At 45.9% G+C, this 23,236-nt stretch overlaps 1 protein-coding gene across 2 annotated transcripts in view; it reads left to right on the top strand.

Annotated features, from left to right (window-relative positions):
* The window catches only part of MTAP (methylthioadenosine phosphorylase), an 86,320-nt gene that overhangs the window by 43,557 nt on the left and 19,527 nt on the right, over positions 1 to 23,236 (top strand). For both annotated transcript variants that reach the window (XM_075931482.2, XM_075931483.2), the window contains exon 5: positions 13,547 to 13,649. In XM_075931482.2, coding sequence (XP_075787597.1) covers positions 13,547 to 13,649 — 103 coding nt within the window. The remainder of the gene's footprint in view (positions 1 to 13,546; positions 13,650 to 23,236) is intronic.

The raw sequence follows: 23,236 nt of genomic DNA, 5'->3' as shown, positions 1-23,236 counted from the left end.
GTACCTAAATTTAGACACCCATATCATATTTAGGGACCTAAATAAAAGAGGGCTGATTTTCAAAGGCATTATGCATCCATAGCTCTTACTGACTTCTGTAGGTGACATTCACAAGTTTCCATAGTCATTTTGCGTATGGATGTAAACTTGCAGTGATGATAGCTCTAGGAAAATTAGTACTAAGTTCTTGATCTGAAGAAGTGGGTCTGCCCCATGAAAGCTCATCACCTAATAAACCATCTTGTTAGTCTTTAAAGTGATACATGACTGCTTTTTTGTTTTACCAAGTTCATACTAACATGGCTACATCTCTTTCTTTTAGAAAGTCTTCAGAATTATTTTTGGTGTAGCAGACTTGATTTATGGTCTTCTCTAAAATAACAAAAACAAAAGCAATAATTTCATCTTGATGAACTGTTTTTAACTTAACAAAGATTTGAGCTTTGCTAAATTATGGAAGTAGGACAGGAACTAGGTCTATCTGAATTGTGTGTAGAATTCTAAAAACTGTAAAAGTGTTGGAAAGAATTTTGGCAAGGTTTTATTTTTAGCTCAGGAAATCTCTGGAGAATGAACAAGAATTCGTTGACACAAAACTAGCAATTTTTTAATGTTATTTGTTCAAGGATAATCTGGATCTTATAAATTTTGGTTGGTTGACACACAGGAAAATATTGTTTCAATTTCACATGTTTTTCCCCAATTCTCCTCCCTCCAGCACAAAAAAAATGTGCACACACACAGTGGAGCAGTTGTGTTATACAGTAAGTTCCTCTTTCAAAGGACAAGCAGCTTTAGAATTCTGTGAGGTGACTTTTGGGTTGTGTAATTCTCAAAGTAGTGAATGAATCATCTCAGACTGTCATGGCGTCCATATATGAGTTATGCTACAAGAAAATTTATTTGAAAACTCTTTTATAGAATTTTGAATCAGAGGGATATAAGAGATCCCTCAATCTCAGCGGTTCCCAACCTTTTTCAGGTGGGGACCCATTTTGACAATTCCGGAAGACTTGGTGACCCAAGGCAATTCAAAACGGGGGGAGTAGGGAGGGCAGAGCCACCTGAGGAGACACTTGTCGACCCTGTTGAAACATAATGGCAGCCCATTTTTGGGTCCCAACCCATAGGTTGGGAAACCCTGCTCTATCTGGTAAGTTAGGTGCCTTATTTACTATGGCCCAACTGCACAAGAGTCACTGAGGATTTTTCATTGGCTGATAGAGGAAGCAGCACAGGGAAGGCAGGCAGCTCCACGGAGCCTGTGCTCGCAGAGAGCTCCCACCAGCACCAGCTCCACTTTTCTCCCATTCCCCCGGCTGTCTGTAGGAGGCAGCAGGTTGGGGTAGGCAGGTCCACAGAGCTGGCACATGCAGCGAGCCAGCTTTAAAAGCTGATTCCTCACGTGTATTGGCTCCCACCTGGCCCCCTTCATCCTCCGCACTGCTGCCTCTCTATCAGAGTCAGCAACACAGGAGTGGAGGGGGGCAGGCACATCCAGTTCTTGTGGGGAGGTGCTTAAAAGCTGGCTCCCACCTCCCTCCCTCTTGCTGCTTCAAATACAGAGGCAACAAGGGGTGGGGGGAATGCGTGTAGTCTACAAGATTAACTGATAAGCCCAGGCTTATCGGTTAATTGTGTAGTCATCTTCACATTGTCCATTCCTAAAACTAAGCAACTAATTTACTTAAAGATGTGTTGGATGCGTGAGCCATGTGATTCAGGAGTTGAAGATAATGTATTTTCACCATGTATCTATTTTTTTTGTCTCGGACTAAATGATCTGATTGACTCTATTCAAATAGAGGTTGTTAATGAGTGAATGGATTTTTATTCTTGATGCTCACCCAAGCACTTCTATGGTGTGTTTAGGAGCCATTAAAGTTCAATTTGTTGCTAGATGCTGATTTACTCTATCTGTGAATAATGGCTGTGAAATTGTGGGGTGGAGGGTTTCAACAAATGAGGAGTAGTTTGACATTTGGGGTGCAGTCCAGACCAGTGGGGGACTGTGTCACCCAGACTCTGCAACATTGGGTACATTATCATGCTACTGTAGTTCCCAACTGGGCCACTTACAAGTAGTCTAACAGCATGCAGGTCACATCCTGAGAGTCTGTGTGTAGCCATAGTCCTGATCCAGTGCAATTTTGACCTCAGCAGCCAGTCAGCAAATGGATTTCAGTCATGATTTCAGATACTGTTCATAATTTTGCATAACTTTTACAATAGTATTATTGACCATTGAGTTTTTAGTTTGCAAATGATACCTTACAAGGTATATTCTGTACAAATGTTAGAGTGATGTGAGAATATAGCAGTATATTATTCCATCACACATGAAACTCAAGCATCTGCTTAAGAAAAATAATCAGCAGAGATCTGAATTAAGATGGGGAGAAGCAGGAAGACTGCTATAGCTAGGATCTATGTAGGAAAAGACTTTTTTGCAGAAATACAGGTTGGACCTCCCTTGTCTGGCAGCCTCAGGAACTGACCCTTCCTGAATGAGGGAATTTGCCAGACCAGGGGAGGTCCCTCCCACTGGCCTCCCAGGACACTCCCCCTCCCTGCAGCTGGCTCCACTCCAGACCCACTGCTACTGCCTTCCTGCTGGCTCCAGCCTGCAGAGCTTGGACTTGGGCTCCTACCCACTGTGGCTTCTCAGGGATGGAGCTCCCCAGCCCTGCAGCCTGCTTCTCCCCCACCTGATCAGAAATCCCCGGGAATGGGCTTGCTGGCTTCCCTGCTGCTGCTTTGTATGCCGGGGATTCCTGGAGATGGGGCTTCCCAGTCCAGCTGCTGCCCCACCCAGCCGGGGCTCCTTGGGGACGGAATTCACACTCCCAGGCACCAGGGCTCTCTGATCTAGCAACATCTGTTATCCTGCCAGACCACAGATGCTGACAGACCGGAGAGTCCCAGATTTCAGAGGTTCAACCTGTAGTACAATGGTGAGACTGTGTAGCAAAGGGACCAAATAGAGAACAGTACAGTCAAGTAGTAGGAGAACCGGGAAATGTACACAAGGGACAAAGAAAGAGAGTGGAATAAATCCATGGAGAGTTTTTAAAAAAAAGAAAGGTTGTTAATTACATTTCTGGTTTCCCAAGAATCCTAATGAGGGTATAGTGTTTAGAGTGCTTCTCAAAGAGTCCCTGCACTGCAAACTGCATTCCTTTATTATCCATATATCTGAAAATATTTTAGCAAATGAGGGATTCTAAAATGGTGCACCTCTATCTTTTTGAAAACATGTGAATTTAATGCCAGCATTTTGTAAACAGACTGCATGTGTAACTGCTCATTTCATCCCCTATCATTTTAGAATAGTCTTGTGGGAAAATTCGTCATTCTTTTAGCTTAGCTTCTGGCAGTTTTGTACTGCTTCTTAAGCCTGAATGCTGCATGTCTAGGCTTGTTTTCTACAGTGTCATGAATTCAGTTGTAACCACTTACCAAGCGCCTTTGTTTAATGTGCTGTTTCTTGGAAAACCGAAACCAGGTTTTTTTTCTTGTTGTTTTTTTTTTTTTTAATTTAGAGTGTGTCTAAGTGACTGAACCCCTGTAAAGAGCCCTTTTTGAACAACTGTTTCCTGTATTTGCAGGTCATCCTGTAGCTTATTTATGTGCATTTTTCTTAGAATGCAACGTTGCCAACTCTCTCAAATTTATCACAAGTCATGTGATTTTGAGGGGGAGGGGTCCCCTGCTTCGTCCTTCCTGTAACTTGGAAGCAGGTTGTTGCAGTCACCTCACTCTCCCTTGCAACAGCTCCCATTCCTCTGGCCTCTGAAAGTACCTGCTTCCCCAGCTTTCCCCTCCCCCTCCTGCTGTCTCAAGCTTCGTTGTTCTTTGGCGCCAGCAGGAAACTTCTACCCGTCTCACCCCACGACCCACTCTATTCTCAGCTCTCTTGGAGAGAACCTACTTCTTTAGTCTTTACCTCCACATTTTGTCTGTCCCCTTGGTTTTTAACCCTTTCTGCCACTCCCCTCCTGCTCTTGTGTATACAGCTTTTTCCTGCCCTCCCACCTTTGTTCTTTTTTCCCAACTCATCACTTGTTAAAAAACAAGTAGTCCTGTAGCACATTAGAGACCCACCTGCCCCAACTTGCTGCTTCCTACAGACAGCCAGAGGAAGGGGGGAAAAGCAGAGCCGGTGCTGGGGCTGGACTTGATGACCTCCTGAAGTCTCTTCCGGCTCTATAATTCATAGTATTATGAGCTTTCATGGGCAAAACCCACTTCCTCAGATGAGTGGAGAAAAAAGGGGAAACCTCCCGATATATAACAGAAAAAGAAGGGAGAGAGGGAGGGAAAAAATACCTGTTAATTGTAGTGCTGGTGCTAATGAGGCTAATTGAGTGGGCTGTAAGTGTCCCATTCTCAGCTTTTGATGTCATTTTAGTTTTTTAATATAACAGCCCATCCAGTTCATGTCTTTGTTCGAGCCAAGAGAGATAGTGTCAGATTTGCATATGAAGGCCAGTTCCTCAGTTTTTCTCTATAGTTGGGTTCTGAAATTCCTTTATAGAAGAATGGCTACTTTTAAATCCATTAATGAGTGCGCAAGGTAGGTTAAAATGTGCTCCTGCACATTTTTGTGTATTACCATTTTCGATATCCCAATTGTGTCCATTTAACTTTTATGGTAGAGACTGTTCAGTTTGACCTACATACATGGCAGAGATGCATTGCTGGCACTTGATGGCATATATCACCTTAGATATGCAGCTGTATGAGCCTCTGATGTTGTGGCTTATGTGGTTAGGTCTTGTGACGGTGTTGCTTGTATAGATGTGTGGACAAAGTAGGGATGTGGAGGACTAGTCGACTAGCTGACTATCCAATAAGCAAATACTTATTGGATAGTTGACAGGATAGTTGACTAGTTGCTTTTCTTCTTTCTCTCCCTCCGCTTCTCCCCCCCCCTCCCCCCCCCCCCGCCGCCTCTATCAAATAGAGGCAGCAAAGGGAGGGAAGACGAGGGGGTACTTCAAAGCAGCAGCGCTGCTTGAAGCTCGGAACCAGACCCCAGGCTCCACGCGGCACTGCCGCTTTGAAAAGCCCAAGACTGCACATGGCGTTTCAAAGCGGCAGTGCCATGTGCAGCCCAGAATCAGCTGGGGACTGTCCAGCTGACCCCAGGTTCCACAAAGCGCTGCTGTTTTGAAACGCCGCAGCAGCACTGCATGGAGCCCAGGATCAGCAGGGGAGTCACCAGCTGACCCTGCGCTTCACGCAGCGCTTTCACCTTTGAAGTGTAACAATACTTCAAAGGCAGAGGTGCCCTTTCTACTAATCGAATAGTCGATGCAAAGTGCATCGACTATTCGATTAGTCAATTACCCAGTACTTAACATCCTTAGGACAGAGTTAACAGTGGAATTTATTGCAGGGTGTAGTGGTCCCCAGGTGGCAGCTGACTCCGCCACTTCCCCACAACCAGTCCCCGGGCCCCGCTATGGGGCCAGAGCGGGCCGAACAGTCAGTCAACATCCACTGAGGTGCCTGACCCTGGGGTCAGGGTGGGGTAAACAGTCAAATCAGAACAGGCAGGGCAGGCAGGGGGGCATGCAGTCTCCAAGTTCAAGGTTGGGTCTCCTAGCTGGCAGAGAGCCGACAGATGCAGGGGGTTGCTCCTCTGGGGGAAGGGGGAGACACAGGCCCACGCACTCCAGTGTCCCAGCCCAGGTCCCCAATGAGGGCAGCACTAGCTGCCGTCAGGTCTGTGGGGCCCTTGACCGCAACACACCGGCCTAGTCAGGGGCTAGCAGGGCTCCAGGCCACAACCTGCTGCCCAGCTGACATCCATCTCCTCCGCCGGCTCTAGACAGGCCCTCACTGGGCTACCTTCCGAGGGTCCTAACTGGCTCCAGTCCAGCTTGGCAGGCTCAGTGGGGGTCGAAGGAGGTGGCCGGGTGTCCATAGTTTCCTATGGGGTTATAGGTAGAGGTCCAGGGGGCCCGGTCCACTGGCGAGGGTCAGGTCTGGGACCCGGAGAACCAGTGGAAGCATCGGGCCGTAGTAGGGCTCTCAGTAGCCTCCCCAGATCACGGTGCTCACTCTAGGGCCGCTGAAGGTTAGAGCCGAGTTCTGGGTATGGCAGCGGGCCTGGGGTTCTGACCCAGTCGTCTGGCTTGGGCTGGGCTGGACTGGTCCATGCTAAGGTTGATGGTGGGGTGGAAGTTGTTAAAATCCCTGTGGAATTCTTCAAGGGTCTCCTTCCCATGGGTCCATATGATAAAGATTATGTCAATGTGGCATAAGTAGAATAAGGGTGCTAGGAAGAGCTGAGGAAATGTTCAAGGTCAGCCATAAAGATGTTGGTATGTTGTGGGGCCATGCAGGTGCCCATAGCTGTGCCGCTGACTTGAAGATATAAATTGTTCCCAAATTGGAAATAGTTGTGGGTGAGGACAAAGTCACCAGGTGTGCAGTCATCAGGGACAGTGTTCCTCACAGCCGGTAATCCATCATCGTGTGGAATGTTGGTGTAAAGGGCTTCTACATCCATGGTGGCCAGGATGGTGTTTTCAGGGAGATTACTGATATTCTGTAGTTTCCTCAGGAAGTCTATGGTGTCTCGAAGGTAGCTAGGAGTGCTGGTCTCAGGAGAGGGTCAGCGTAACCTGATAATCCTGCAGCAAGTGTGCAAATGCCAGAGATGATGGGATGTCCAGAATTTCCGGGTTTATGGGTCTTGGGTAGCAGATAGATCTCCAACAGTGGCATTCTAGGAGGTTGTTTGTATAAATTTGTTCCTGAGTTGTAGGAGGGAGTTTCATGAGCAGATGGTCTTGTTTCTTTTGGTATTCTCCAGCGGGATCTGGCAGCCTCCTGTTTGTAATCTGTCTGGTTCATGATGCATCATAATTTCACAGTTTTCTCTCCATTTTCCGCCTGTTAACTATCTGGGACATCTATATTAGTATTAAGCTATAGGATATCCTTATCCCTCATTCTCTAGTCTTTTTTAATCTTAGTCCAACCTCTTTCTTTCCTCTTGAATGTCTGCTCAAAAAGGTGAATACCCTCAAAATGAGGGTATTCATGACCAAGTAACCCTGTAATGTTATTGTAACCCTTGTGCTGTTTCTCTCCTTCCCTCTCTCCTATTATTCATTGATCTACATTATTCTGTCATGCCTAAAAGTGAGACTGTGCAAGCTCTTCATGGGAGGCACTGTGTCTGTCTTGTTTTGTAAAGTCCCCTAGCACACAGCTTCCTTAAAGGTGAGGGGTAGGGAAGGTTGTTTAATTATATCATCATGCACTATATTTCCTGCAGGACTCCTGTATCATGCACTGCCCAGGCTAAAAGTGCAAGAGGGATACAGAATTTAGGTTGCCAGGGTGTCTATACATTTCACATTTTCATAACTTCTGAGTGCTTGACATTGCAGCCTAGGTAACATTCTTTTAAAGTGCCTTTTTATATGTAATTTTATGTGATAAGGGTCTGTGCTTTTAAAAGTGGTATTGCCAGTGATCATTTCTCAGTGTGTGCACAATTCTAGAAATTGTTTTATTTATAAATGTAATGAAATAAGTCCCTGATATTTTCCCCACTTCTGACCAAAAATCCCTGCTGAGCCACAAACCAAGTTGTAGGCAGTGACCACTACCTCCACCTTTCAACAGACATTGCCTATGGCAGAAATGAGTCTGATGCCACAAGCTGTTTTTGTGAAAGCCTGTTGCACTGCTCCCAGAGGTTCTGTGCGGGTTTCAGGTCCAACTCTTGCTGAGAACTGCTGGTAAAAATGAAAGATGCAATCAATAATCTGTTTGCACTGCAAGGCTCAGCAGGCTTCTGAGAGAGGTGTTACCACATTAAAGGCTGCTTCTACATAAGTTAGTTTTGTTCCTCGAATTCTCAGTATCACATGTACCACTGAAATTAACTACTAAGATGGTTACGAGGCAGAAGTGTCTTGACTATGGGGGGCGGGGTCCTTAATTTCCTTAAAGACAGAACCAAGATGCCACAAAAAAAGAGAGGAAAAAACTCTAAGCGCTGAGATTAGCTTTCATAATGAATTTTAATTTTGCCACTTTGTTACTAGTAAATGCTCTGTAGAGGAAGGAAGAAGGGTATGTCTACACTACCACCCTAGTTCGAACTAGGGTGGTTAATGTAGGCAACTGGAGTTGCAAATGAAGCCCGGGATTTGAATTTCCTGGGCTTCATTTGCATATTGCCAGGTGCCGCCATTTTTAAATGTCTGCTAGTTTGGACTCCGTGCCCGCAGCTACACGCAGCACGAACTAGATAGTTCGGATTAAGCTTCCTATTCTGAACTACTGTTACTCCTCGTTCCACTCCTCGAGGTTGTTCGAACTAGGGTGGTAGTGTAGACATACCCGAAGGGAGTAGTGGGGGAGACTTTGTGGGTCTGGTTGCACTAAGTGTTTTAGATGTAGTCACACTTTGACCATAGGCTCTAGTGGTGATGTAACACTACAAGAAAAATGTACATTTCCATACAAAATGAAAATGTTTAGTAAAGGCTACTTTTCTCAGCCAGTCTGCATATTTACAGTTTCACTTTGAAGAGTGGCTGTAAAAATAATAATGTCAGTCTCCGTGTTTCTTGTGCCTCAATGAGTCCATATCAGATTTGCTCAGAGCATATTAAACCTGTGGACAGCCTGCTGCTCCACGTCCAGAGGTAAGGCTTGGTAAAAGGAGACACAAGTGGAGTAGCCCGGGCAGGGCAGATGATCACCCTTTTAGTCCATGAAAGGGTGGGTCCTCTGCACCAGCCACGCAGGATAGCCTTGAGGGGCAAGCTAGAAAAGGAAGCCATAGATCGATGATTACATTAATACTTTTCACATTCTGTGCAGCTGGGCGGTTTAAATTGTTGTCTTCTTCACTGGCGATAATTTGGAAATGTATTTCATCCAGACACTTTACCCCCATAAGGGTTAGTTACTTGGGCACTAAAGGCATGTGAGCTGAATTTCACTCTTTTGCAAGTAAATATTTTTACTGCAGACTTGATCTAAATCTGAAAGTCAAACCTTATTCTTTCTTGGGTCTTGCATTATCACATGTTCGAAGTTTGTACAGTATGAATGTGGCTATTGACTACATAGCTAGTTAGCCAGTCTTATGATGGTGTAGAAACCAGAATACAGTGTAGCTCGCTCTTACCATAGCTGCATTGGCTCTGCAGAAAAACCAGGACAAAAAATTAAAAAGTTAATGGGTAGATATAATTCTGGAGAGAGGAGAAATAGAGTACAGATCTCATGGGTAGCCTGGTGCCATTATTGCATTATGACTTTTTTCATGACTGATTTTGTTTGGTTACAGGTAATTCCAGACCGTCTGGCAATTTTTGCAGCTGTTACAACTTTCTAGTCATGACTTGAAATCCTGTTGAGCCTATAGATCTGTCAGTAATAATCACCTGACTTAGAGAAAGGAGCATGCCAAAAATCAAATTAGTGTAAAGTTATGAAACAATCACAAGGTGCCAATGTTTTCATAGTAATGCTATCTCTCAGTTGTTCACATTATTTATATAACTTAACAAATGGCTTCTGCTAACTAACTGTATAGAAAGGAAAATATCAATTCAATCTTAGAACTGGTGAAAGTTAGTCTAAAAACAGAAACCATATATATTTCACGAAGAAAAAGACATCTAAACACAACTTTAATTAAATAGTGTAATACAGGCAAGGGGACCACTGATAGAAATAGCTGAAATGTTTGAAAAAAAATATTGTTTTGAAATATCAAATGACAATTGATTATTTTTGTGCCCGAAGAAGAATTATGACCTGCTAAATTTGCACTGCAATAATTTTTTTAGTAATTTTTTAATTGTTCTGAATATCTAATTCTTGGGATACATCTTTAAGAAAATGTTATAATTTTTAACATTTCTAACTTTACAGTCTTGGGATTCAGAATTTCTACAGTGCAAATTAAATCAGAAACCCTTCTTTGGGGAGCAGTGCTTATCTACACTGAATAAACCAGAGTAAATCAGAACAGGCCCCAAAAGCTAAGCTTTTGTTGTGCCTAATACCATCTCAGAACAATTTCTTTGAAGAAAATAAATAGGTGTGTGCAGTGCATGAGAGAAACCTATTTCATTTTATGTGATTTTGTTCTCATATCTGTAGACAAAAATTGGCACATGGACAATTTAATCAAGTTTCTCACTTTTGAGACAAAAATAATGGAAAGATTACAAGGCTGAATTTGTTTGTTTGTTTGTTTCATTTGAGTGTACCTGTTTTGGTGTGCAAAAATGCATCTACAATTTGTGTACCTAATTTATATGTACACACACAAGTCATTCTTGTATATGCAAAGCAGGTATTTTTCTGCGTTAAAATGTCCAGGTAGACACTTTCTATGTATGCAGGATCATGATAGTGGCATGCAATATCTATTTAGACAATTGCATGTAAAAGATTTTGAAAAATATGCCACCAAAATACAGGTTGGACCTCTCTGGTCTAGCACCTTCAGGATCTGACTGGTCCCAGATGAGGGATTTTGCCAGACCAGGGGAGATAATTTCTGGCCCCCTGCTGCCAGCCCCATCACCTGCCCTGGCCCCCTCACTGGGCTTCCTGGCTTCTGGACCCCACAGCCCAGCTGAGCCACGCATCAGCTCCTTCTCCTCCCCCTTCCTCCCCCCTCCTCCCCCGCAGCCCAGCTGAGCTGCGCCCTCCCTTCCTCCCCCCCCCCGCACAGCCCATTTTCACACACACACACACACACACACACACAAACACACTGCAGCCCAGCTGAGCCACGTACCAGGCTTCCCAGCTTGCCCCCGCAGTCCAGCTGGGCTGCACTTCTCCTTCTATCCCCTGCATCGTGCCAGGACCCTCCACTCCCTGGAGCGCCAGGTTTCTCTGACCCAGACCACCAATATTGCTGGACCAGAGAGTTCCAGTTTATAGAGGTGCAACCTATAATGCATTTGATTAACCATTTTAAAACCTTTGTTCCAATGGCCTTTTGTTGTTCTTGTTGTTGTTGGGCTTTATTAAACTTTTTGTCTAATAGAAAGCCCAAGAACTATTTCCTTCAACTACATTTCCCTTTATTTGCTTCAGAAGAAGCAATCAACTGCAGTTTCTTGTCTGTGTCTTATTTGTAATTTATGCGGTGTATTTACTGACTTGACCAAGCTCCCTGCTTGGTGTTATGAAGGTGTGGTGAATTCACTCTTGTAATTGAACTGGTGTTATAATAATGATGTGTATCAGAAACCTCACACAAAGTCAGTGCAATAATAAACAATAGCTTCATAAATTTGAATAATTGTTGTGAGCTAGAAATATGGTGGAGCACAGGAGATCCTGCTGTGTGATTGCAGCATCCTTCTTACATGGGAAAAGCTATTCCCTTATGCCCCCAAATAGGCATTAAAACCAGTGTACCTCTTCTTTGACGTCTGTTAGAACAGAAGGAGGCCATTTGAAATCCCCAAAACATATTCATAGTGACAAAGTGTGGTAAATGGAGCAAAATGGTTTTGGAGAATGAGGATGTGTAAACAAGACAATACGATGTCATTAATTTTCCTCAATTTGTTGTGATGATTTTTTCAAGACTCTCTGAAGTAAGCCTTTGTGCATGATGCTGCATTTACTATGTAGAATTTCACCCTGAAGGACAGGGCTGCTAAAATCATTGCTGGTTTGGAGCTGTTGCTTTCAAGTGCAAACAAGTCGCATTTGGACAATATTTCAAAGAGTTCTTGGTTTTATTTTTAAGAATAACTATGTGGGTTCCTTTTAGGGATGTAAAGGTTTAACCACATAACTGATAAGCATCAGTTATCAGATCAGGTTGTAGTTAAACTCTCCTGTCAGCACACACCCTGTTCCTAGAAGTCAGCTGTAGCTCCATGCTGCGGGTTCTGCTATATGAGGTTTATAATGCAGTGCAGATGGCTCCCTGGGAGCAGGGGGCTGCCACTCACGCTGTGGGTTCTGATACTGCAGAGCTTGCAGCACAGGGTAGTAGCCGGCCCCCTGGAAGCGGGTCCGGATCTGATGCACGCTGGGAGCCAGCTTATCATGGGTAGCTGTGTAACTGCTAGGGCTGTGTCTACACTATAGGCTTCTTGCGCAAGAAGCTTTTTGCGGAAGAGATCTTCAATGCAAAAGCGCATTGAAAAAGCGATGTGCTTTTCTGCAAGAGAGCGTCCAGACTGCATAGATGCGCTCTCAAAAGGAAACTCTGATTGTTGTTTACAGAATGGACACCTGTGCTTTTTTTCTATTGCCTCTTTTTGTGCAAAAAAACCCTGTTCCCCATCCACACCCACCTTTTTGAGCAAGAGCTGTTGTACAAAAAGGAATTATTCCTCGTAGAAGGAGGAATACCTACACCGGAAAAACCCCTCTGTTCTTTCATTTTACTTGCGCAAAAATAGGAGGTGTGGACTCTCCACGAGTTTTTGTGCAAAAACTCTGTAGTATAGACCTAACCCAAGATTTTTAATGGTTACATGGTTACTTTTTTTAAACATTTTTACATCCCTACTTCTGACAACAAAAATTACATGATCCCAGGAGAGGGTGCCAAAGCATGAGCCTCACTGTTCTAGGCAGTGGGGACCAAAGCGGGGCCCTGTAACCTGAGCCCCGCCACCAAGGGCTGAAGCCATGGGGCTTTGGCTTTGTTTCTCTAAAGTATTAGAACTGGGCAGGGGGGAATTAGTTACACAACAGGCGAACCAAAAAGTTACTTAATGTGAAGTTAACCTTTCAAGTCAAATGACTCCTGAAAAAGTCAAATGACAGGACAAATGCCCTTTTTCCTCCTCCTAAGTGGGGAATGACTCTCAGAAGGTTTGCTTTCGGAAAGTTTGCACCACTCAATCATCTGAATTAGCTAACTCAACACAACTGTCCATCACAATTTTGACAGATGACAAAATGGAAAAAGTATGTAGTGTTACTGATAGACAATTCTGTATTGTGATGAGCTGCATATTTGTTTAGTTACTTTCATGCAGGGAAACAGATTCCCATCTGGGGAGTTCGGGGGAGGTGGAAATCCCCTTTTCAAATAGGAAGAGTCTTTTTTTATTTGCACGCTGCAGACGTAGATATAATTCTTTTGAGAAGAGGATGATTTTAATTTATTGCTGTGATTGAATTTGTGCATGTTTTGTTCACATAAATACCCGTTAATATAGTGTAATGAGACTGGCTTCTTCTGTACATTTATGAATAATTCACACTGGAATTTGTTAGGAACTGAAAATTGATTGTCATCTTTTTATAAAAGTAACTTACACTGAGACCCTTTTAAATAAACTTACATGTTCTATAATGAACTGATTGATAATATACTCCTAGAACTACTGCTTTATTCACTCCCACCACAATTTCAGAAAATGTATCTAGAGCAAAACAGGTAAAGAACAGTGTTTGAGATGTTTATTAATGTGATATTTTCATGTCCTTTTCTCATCAGTTGATAATCACTCAGTATCCATGAATTTCCGTCTGCTTCTCACTACATATTATCTTCTCTTCTTTCCAGAACTATGAAAAGACATAACACTTTTTACGATGGGTGCTATTCCAGTCTTTCAGGAGTATGCCATATTCCAATGGCTGAACCATTTTGCACCAAAACCAGAGAGGTTAGTCGATTTCATAAGAAAAATCAAATATTTCAGAGTTGTTTGGATATCCTTTGTGGTTTATAATTCTATGGACTAAATAAATGGTTCCATAATCCAGATACTGGAATGGAGAAATGGAGACTGTATCGCAGCATTTTATCAAATCAAAAATAAAATTAGAATTTGGTAGGCAAAGGAAATAAAAGGTGTTGTGGTTTAATGATGGAAAAAGTCAGACCAAGTCTGGTTTTCCATGGAAAAGAATGCCAATTGTTTAGTAATGTTTAGTAGGGTATGGCAATCTAGATTTCCCCAGGGACTTTCATGGGGGTGAAAGTCTCATAAGTTATGAAGAACCAATCCATTGAAATGGCATTGTGGGCAAACAAGAGAGAGAAAATTGAGGCACTCAACATCTTTGTACTCTGTATGTTCTGCGCTAGCACAGTAGGGTCCCAGTCCATGACTGGGGCTCCTAGGTGCTACTGCAGTACAAATAATTCGTAGTGCCAATGTTGCACTTGTTTCCTTCCACGATGTCTGAGCCATTTTACCATGTATAGCATGTAGTTTGTTGTATTTATTTGATGGAGTATATGTGCCCAAAGAATTATAGGTGTTCACATAACCTAGTCGTTTAACAGTGTGACACAGCTCCTATGAAAACTCAGTGGATCCTGTGCTTCCTGGTGGATTTCCTTGCCTCAGAGGCTTCCAGCAGCCCACAGTGTTAGGCATCATGCCCAGGGCTTCAATTTACTGTTTGTTGATCTCTTTTCTTCATTGGCCATTGTCTGGTAAAGCGGAGAATAAACTCCACAGTCCTTTTCCTCGAGTGGAAATGGGGAGATGGATGTTTGGGGGAATCCAGGCCCACCCTCCACTCCAGGTTCTAGCCCAGGGCCCTGTAATAGTAGCTGTTCATGTGAATCCCTGACGCTTGCTAGGATACATCTCCAAGACCCCTGGGTTACTTCCCTACACCTTCCCCAGCACCTTCTTCTCTTTGGTTTGTCATCTTAGTTGTGATCTCCTTTCTATCTACTTCCAGCGGTTCTCTCCTCCTTCTTCCCAGCTGCATGCACTCTCCCGCTGCAGGCCAGCTTCTTTGATAGCCAGTCTGAATGGGTTTTCTTAATTACCCTCATGTGTGCTAATTGGCCTAGGCTGGCCTGACTCCGAAGGCCTGGTCAGTTTGCCCCAGGTGTTCCACTGCCCCATTGCCTCTGCTGGTTCTAAACCATCCCCTCCCTGTTACTCTGGGAGCAGGGATCTCCTCAAGTCTGAGGCTTATAGATCGCCCCTCCACTACTTTTTTTCATAGCCTTCTGTTCTGACCCTGTCACATATCTCCCCCCTCCCAACTTGGGTTGTCATGCAATTAGGGTTGCCAAGTGTCCAGTTTTGAACCGGACAGTGCAGTATTTGAGCTTTCTGTTCCGGAAACAAATTGAGAAAACATAAATGAGAAAATATAAAGATCTGGTATTTTCTAAATAAGATGTAATGTAGATTGTGATGTAATGTCAAGTGTGTCTGGTATTTTTGTTGAAACCATCTGGCAACCCTACTATACACATGACCGGGGCTCGACAAATAATGTAATCTACTTGCCTGTTTACAACCCGGAAGAGCCGGTGCAGAGCAATCTGCACATGCGCAGAATGATCCGCGCATGCGCAGAACCGCGCGAAACTGCGCAGCTGGCGAGTGGGGCTTGCCGCCGCTTGGCGAGCACTGCTCATGACAGACAATCTGCACTGCATGGTGGCTTCCAGCCCGCTGTTGTATAGAGAATTGGAAGGGTTGTGGGAACAAAAACCATCTGGTTCTTCTTCGAGGAGCGTCCCGTGGGTGCTCCACCATTAGGTTCGCCAGCGCCACTGCACCTCTAATCGGAGGGCCAGCTACTGCGCGTGTGCAGCTGGAAGCTTCCTCATTTTCTTCTCAACCGCCACCGGCTCTGGTTGCAGCTCAGCAGTCACCCTTTACCTCATTGACAAGTTATATGTTTAGCTAGTTTTTTAGATGGTTATAACCTCAGAAATCTTTTTCTTCGATTATAGTGATAGTTTAAAAAAATTCCATTCTCTATAGACGAGTCCTACCATAGTTAGTAAGAATAGTTTGGGGCGGGTTTTTTTCTTTTTTAGGTAAGCAGTTAAATGGACGTAGAAGCTCTGTGCAAACTTTACTGGTGTCTGGGACATGCCTGGTTCAGCTGTTTTCAAAAAGTGTACGGGCTGCAGGCTGTCCACGTCAATCTCAGACGGACATGAACAGCGCGTCCGCTGTCTGGGGTAAGAGCACCTCACAGAACACTGTCCTCATTGTCAGAAACTGACAGCGCCTACCAGGAAATCGAGAGAATTGCAACTAAAAATGCTCCAGATGGAGAAAAAGGATTGGTCGGCTTCTGACCCAGAGTCATCTACCCCTCCCAGACAGAAATCACCTGGGATGGAGTTGGAGAGACTGGCTCCCGTTGGGCTGAGTCCAAAGAACAATACTCACCCAAAGAAAAGGTCCTCTATTTTTCCTCGGGAACTGACTCTCCCCTGAGGACGGGTCCTCTCCACAAAAATACCGCACACCCACCCTCAGCACAAAAGGGGTCGGACTAACAGCCTACAAACGGGGCTGGCAATGGAAGGAGTCGCGACCCCAGGCACAGAGAACACACCTCACCTAAGGTGCTGACAGAAACAAAATCCAAAGCCTCCCCATCGGCACCAGCTCAAATGTCCTTGGCACCGGCCGCAGTGCATAACAAGCAGTGCCCGCCAGCGGCACCGAGTGCGAGCGCTCTGCCTGAGGCGGCAGCAGCAGCACCACCAAAGCACTTGCAGAAAAAGCAACCGGCACCTGAAATAACACTGCTGCACACACCACATGCCTCACAGCCTCTATTACTACCCTCTCCCCTACAGATACCACACTTTACATCAGATTTCTTGTGGCCCAATCCTCCAATTTGTCTAAGTCACTCTGGACAATATCTGTGCCTTCAAGAGTATCTACCTCTCCCCCTAGCTTAGTGTCATCTGCAAACTTGCTGAGGGTGCAATCCATCCCCTCATCCAGGTTATTAATAAAGATATTGAACAAAACTGGTCCTAGAACCGAACCTTGGGGCACTCCGCTAGAAACCAACTGCCATCCTGACATCGAGCCGTTGATCACTACCCGCTGGGCCCAGCCTTCTAGCCATCTTTCTATCCATCTTACCGTCCATTTATCCAGTCCACATTCCCTTAACTTGCTGGCAGGAATATTGTGGGAGACTGTATCAAAAGCCTTGCTAAAGTCCAGGTATATCACATCCACTGACTTTTCCATGTCCACAGAGCCAGTTACCTCATCATAGAAGCTAATCAGATTGGTCAGGCACGACTTGCCCTTTGTGAATCCATGCGGACTATTCCTGATCACCTTCCTCTCTTCCAAGTGCCTCAAAATGTATTCCTTAAGGATCCCTTCCATGGTTTTTCCACGAACCGATAGCCTATAGTTCTCTGGATTGTCCTTCTTCCCTTTTTTGAAGCTGGGCACTACATTTGCCTTTTTCTAATCATCCAGGATCTCTCCCGATTTCCACGACTTTTCAAAGATAATGGCCAAAGGCGCCTCAGTGACATTTGCCAACTCCCTCAGTACCCTCGGATGCATTAATTCCGGACTCATGGATTTGTGTATGTTTAGCTTTTCTAAATAGTTCCTAACCTGTTCTTTACCCACCACGGGCTGTCCATCTTTATCCCATCATGCGTCACTTAGCACATTAGTCCGGGAGCCAACCTTGTCCGTGAATACAGAGGCAAAGAAAGCATTGAGTACTTCAGCTTTCCCCACGTCATCTGTCACTAGGTTATCTCCTTCATCCAGTAGGGGCTGCACACCCTCTCTGATCACCTTCTTTTTGTTAACATGCCTGTAGAAACCTTTCTTGTTATCCTTCACATCCTTTGCCAGTCACAATTCCAATTGCTGATAACTACCCGGCATTCTCGAGCTATATATTTATATCCCTCCCTGGTCATTTGTCCAAGTTTCCACTTTTTGTAAGCTTCCTTTTTGAGCTTAAGTTCACCAAGGATTTCCCCTGTAAGCCAATCCGGTCTCCTACCATGTGTGCCTCTCTTGCTACGCATCGGGATGGCTTATTTCTGTGCCTTCAATAAGGCTTCTTTAAAATACTGCCAGCTGTCCTAGATTCCTTTCCCCTTCATGTTAGCATCCCAGGGGATTCTGCCCATCAGGTCTATGAGGGTACGTCTAAACTACATGGCTCCGTCGATGGAGCCATGTAGATTAGTTTACTTGGCAAACGGAAATGAGGCATAAAGGATCTGCTGACAAAGGGTTCTGAGGTCGGCAGATCCCCATCTAGACTGCTGCACTGAGCTGACAATCAGCTGAGCAACACAGCGTGGTGGCCATTTTTATTTAAATGAAGCCGCGATTATTTAAATCGCGGCTTCATTTCCCTTTGCCGTCCTGACATGGCTGCGTTGATGGAGCCAGGTAGTTTAGACACACCTTGAGTGAGTCAAAATCTGCTTTTCTAAAGTCCAAGGTGTGTATTTTACTACTCTCTTTTCTTCCTTTGGTCAGGATCCTGAAATCTACCATCTCATGATCACTGCTTCCAAGGTTATCACCCACCTCCACTTCCTCTATTAGTCCCTCCCTGTTTGTGAGCAGAAGGTTAAGCTGCACACAGGCCCTGGTTGGATCCTTCAGCACTTGTACCAAGAAGTTATCCCCAACATTCTCCAAAAACTTCCTGGATTGCCAGTGTACTGCCGTATTGGTCTCCTAACAGATGTCAGGGTGATTGAAGTTCCCCACGAGAACCAGGGCCTACAATCTGGAAGCTCTCATTTGTCCAAAGAAAGCCTCATCTACCTCATCCACCTGATTCGGTGGCCTGTAGTAGACACCAACCACAACATCACTGCTGTTGTTTGTACCTCTAAACTTAACGCATAGACTCTCAACAGGTTTTTCTCCCTCTATATACTGGAGTTCTGAGCAATCATAGTGCTCTCTTACATATAGTGCAACTCCTCCTCCTTTTCTCCCCAGCCTGTTCTTCCTGAACAATCTATACCCTTCCATGACAGCGCTCCAGTCATGCGAGTCATCCCACCAAGTCTCTGTTATCCCAATTAAATCATATTTCTTGGACTGGGCCAAGGCCTCCAGTTCTTCCTGTTTGTTGCCCAGGCTTCTCGCATTCGTGTACAAACACCTCAGATAGCCAGGTGTCTGATGACGAGGTGTCCAATCAAGCACGCTTACCGGGATAGTCCTCACCTAACAACAAATGCAATAATGGCAGCCTCCACAGTGGTTTCCACCGCCTATTCTGCCCAACTGGCCATACTGCGACCTATGGGCAGCTTATAGACCACAGCAGGTGCAACAGCCACAACAGATATCCCCGGCACCATGGTCCCACGCACTAACAGTGCAGTATCCAAAGCGCTATAGTTCGGATGCAAAGAAGCGGGATGTAGATATTACGGGGGAGGAACAGATATCCCACACTTTTCCACCCACACACACCTCATCTTCACCTCCTGACAATATGATCGTGCCCCCACCACCAACCACAGGGGATGATTTTAAATCATTCTAGGAATTTTTTTCAAGAGGGTTGCAGACAGCTTAGGGATTTCCCTATCAGATATGCCACAGACACAACATAAGCTGACAAACATACTGCACACCTCTCTTCATGTGGAATTGGCTATCCCCACGAACAAGGTGCTTATGGATCCTGCCAAGAATATCTGGCATATTCCTGTCACAATCTCACCAACATCTAAACGAGCAGATAGAAAATATTATGTTGCCCCCAAAAGAGCAGAATTCCTGTTCTCCAACCCGGCACCAAACTCCCCTTGTAGTGGAAGCCGTGAATCAAAGAGGGAAGCAACAAGCTACCTGTACCATTCCTTATGACAGGGATTGCAAGAGGTTGGATACAATGGGGAGAAAGGCATATTCACAGCAAGCCTCCAGCTCAGAATAGCCAACAATACTAGCAAAATATACACACCACGTTTTTGATCAACATCTTTTATTGAGAATCTCCCAGACAACAAAAAAGAACAGTTTAAATCAAACATTAAGGAGGGTACGCTAATATCTCGAATGGCCCTACAGGCCACGCTGGACTCAGCAGACACAGCAGCCAGATCTTTGGCCTCAGCAGCAGTGTTTCCTCTAAGATTTTTCACCCATAAGCAGAGTGAGTTTTGTCTTATACACCAGTATTGAGGTCACATGTTCTTGTTTGGATGTGTGCCACCAAGTTATTAATAAATATCTTATAAACCTCTCCGTTTTCCCTCTGCTGCCATGTCTCCCACCCTCCCCTCGCCCCATCTCCTCCCTGGTGCCTGGCTACTGCCCCCCCACCCCTAATCCTCCTCTGCTGTCCTGGCTCCTGCCCTTCTCACTCCCCTCAGCCCTTTGGGGACCTACTCTCCCTCCCCATCCTCCTTGACCCCTGCACCTGCCCTTCCCTTCTCTCTGTGCCCACTCCTCCTCTAGCACCACTCTGTTCATCTGAAGCTACTCCTCCCTATCCCCTCTCCTAACACCTCCCTCTACACACCTGCCCTGCTCTGTCCTCTGGTGCCCATCCCTCCCCTCCACGTGTCTGCCCTTCTGTTTCATCCCCACAATATCCCTGGCACCTGCATCGTCTTTCTCCCTGGTGCCCACCCCCTCACCATCCTCTGCCCCAGTTCTTCTCATGCCCCTCTGTGCCCTCACACATAACTTGCTCCATCCCCTGCCTTCCTCGTGCCCATCCCTCCTTTCAACCTCTCTTCTCCTGGCACCCACTCTTCCTCCCTCTTGCCTCCATTATCCCACCCCTCTCCTATCATCACCCTGTCTCCTCCCTTCTTGCATCCCCACTGACAACTTCCCTCCCCCCTTCTGCCCTTTTCCTTATTGTCTCCTCTGGGCCCCCGGCATTTGTCTCTCCTCCACCCTGTCCCTTGGTGACTGCCCCTTTCCCCTCAGCACAAGCCCCTTTCTCTCCTTGCCCCTTCCCTAATTTTCTACCTTTAACATGGAAAGCTGTTTGCGGGGGCTGGAGCAGGGATCACAGTATTATTTTTAGTACTGCAGCCCCTGGCCCTAAAACCCCATCTGCTCCTGCGGTGGGACTGCATGTCGGGACTGGAGCAGAGATCGCCTGCAGTGCTATTTTTAGTACTATGGTCCTGATCCCCACAGGACCTCAGTACTAAAAATAGCACCACGGGCGGCCCCAGCTCCAACTGGAGTAAAGCGGCAGCCGCATGAGGCCCATTTCAGCTTTGGCAGCCTCACCGGACCAGCCTCATCTCATGTGCCCCAGCTCCAGGCAGAGCAAAAGGGCAGCTGCCCATCACCAGGAACCCACCAGCCACCACTGCCACTCACCTTCCGTTCACACAGGGAAGTGAGTGGTGGATGCTGCTGCGTGGCTCTTAAAATGACGTGCATGGACCTAAAATTTTTAGTGCGTGGCCGTGCAGGTACACAGCTTATAGGGAACATGGCTTGGCAGTGGTAATGAAGCAAGCTTTTTAGCTTCAGCTCTCGGAGTTTCCAAGAGAGGTCCAATCAACGGTAGAGGACTTGCTGTTCGAGGGCATTAAGCTCTTGGCAGAGTCCAGACATTTCTTGCATACCTTAATAATTCAAGAGTCACATTGAAGACTCTAGGCATTCACGTATCTGTCACAAAAAGAAAACAAGGCAGATCATTCTTCCAAAGGTACAGACCTACCTCATTAACCAACAGCAATTACACTATGACAACAGATGCCAGCCATGCCAAAATAGTTGTAGACAGGCCTCCGACCAGTCATCAGCTCAGCAACCCTCAACATCCAGACGCCAGTTTTGAAGTCCTGACCGAGGGTCTGACAACCCCGAAATTTCCGAGGCAGCAATCCAAAGCATCCACAACATTTGGTAACAGACTAGCTGCATTTTATCCAGCCTGGAGTGTCATCACCACCACCAAGTGCGTGCTGGAAATCATGAAAACTGGCTACTGCATCCCATTTTTAGTTGCCCCTCTCTGCTCCCATCCACAACCTTTGCCTGTCGCTCTTCAGGGACCCCTCTCTCAAGCATGTACTCATACAAGAGGTGGAACATCTCCTAAGTCTGGATGCCATAAAAGAGATACCGCAGCAACAGTGGGGCGGGGTGTTTTACTCCCAATACTTCCTCACCATCAAAAAGTTGGGTGGTTGGAGACCTATTTTGGACTTCTGCAGGTTTAACTGCTTTGTCAGATGCCAACGCTTCAAGATGGCGACCCTTGCCACAATTATACCTGCCTTGGAAAAAGGAGCATGGTTGTCTATCCTCGACCTCCAGGACACTTATTTTCATATATCAATATATCCATCACACAGAAGATTTCTCTGTTTTACAATAAAGGACAGGCACTTCCAGTACAGAGTGCTACCATTCGGGCTCTCGACAGCACCATAAGTATTCTCGAAGGGACTGGCGGTAGTTGGGCCAGGGGGGCAGGAGCAAGCTGGTGGTAGGCTGTCTGGCCAGAGGGCTGAGGACAGGCTGTCTGGCCACGGGGCTTGAGGACAGGCTGGCTGGCTGGCTGGGGGAGGATGAGTGAGGGCATGGGGCTCTGGGCATGAGAGGATGGGGGAGCACTTACTTGTTTTCATGCCGCATGGCAGGCACCGTGGAACATGGCCTTCTGCTGCCAGAAGGAAGCCTCCAGGAAGGATTTGCAGGGGAATCGTCGAGGAAGTGTTTCCCGGAGGAAGGAAATTGGCAGTGCTCAAGTAGCCACTTTTTGCCCTGCTTGTTCCCTAGGAGAAGCTCGGGGCTTTCTTCGCCCCTTTGCAGGAGGCCGAAAGACTGTAGCACCAGCACTGCATCCCTGATGCGGGTTGGGGTGCAGGGGGGCTGAGTTGAGGCTCCAGAAGAACCATATCTGGCTCCCCATTGAGCCATAGGTTGCCAACTCCTGCCCTAGTATGTCGAATACTGTGCCTAATTGTTGGACAAAATAAGTTTTGGTGTCAGCTGCTCCTGTTTAGTCGTGATCCTAACACAGTCCTTGAGTTACATCAGTAGGCCTTTTGGTTTCAACTAACTCAGTCTTTCTTTCTCCCTTTGTATCTTTTCCCATCAGTATTTTTTTTATTAAAGGTTATTGTGGCATCTTGTGAACTTTTACTTATATTTGAAGTTGAGCTCGCAATCATGGTAAATTTTGTAGGCCCAATTATTACAAGAAATGTTTAAGCATTTTCAGGATGGAAACTAATCTTATTACAGTGACCTCCGACTTCGACCATCCAACCTATGACCCCCCCGCATTTACGGCCACCCTGCTCCGGGGGCCGCCTACCACCTGACCCAGTCCCCAGCCAGCTCAAGTTGCCATTTGTGCCACAGGGTCACCAACTGCTGGGCCCAGCCCCCAGCTGTCCGCTCCACGGGGCTGCCTATTGGCCGGCACAACTCTCAGCTCACTCAGGGCGCTGTTCATGCCCCATTGCAGGGCTGCCTACTGCCCAGCAGAGCCCCCTGGCTCCGGGAGACTACAA

This window comes from Pelodiscus sinensis, chromosome 6 (genome assembly GCF_052426305.1).
Source record: "Pelodiscus sinensis isolate ZL-2025 chromosome 6, ASM5242630v1, whole genome shotgun sequence".
Taxonomy (NCBI): Eukaryota; Metazoa; Chordata; order Testudines; family Trionychidae; genus Pelodiscus; species Pelodiscus sinensis.
This window is presented reverse-complemented; position numbering and strand designations above follow the sequence as displayed.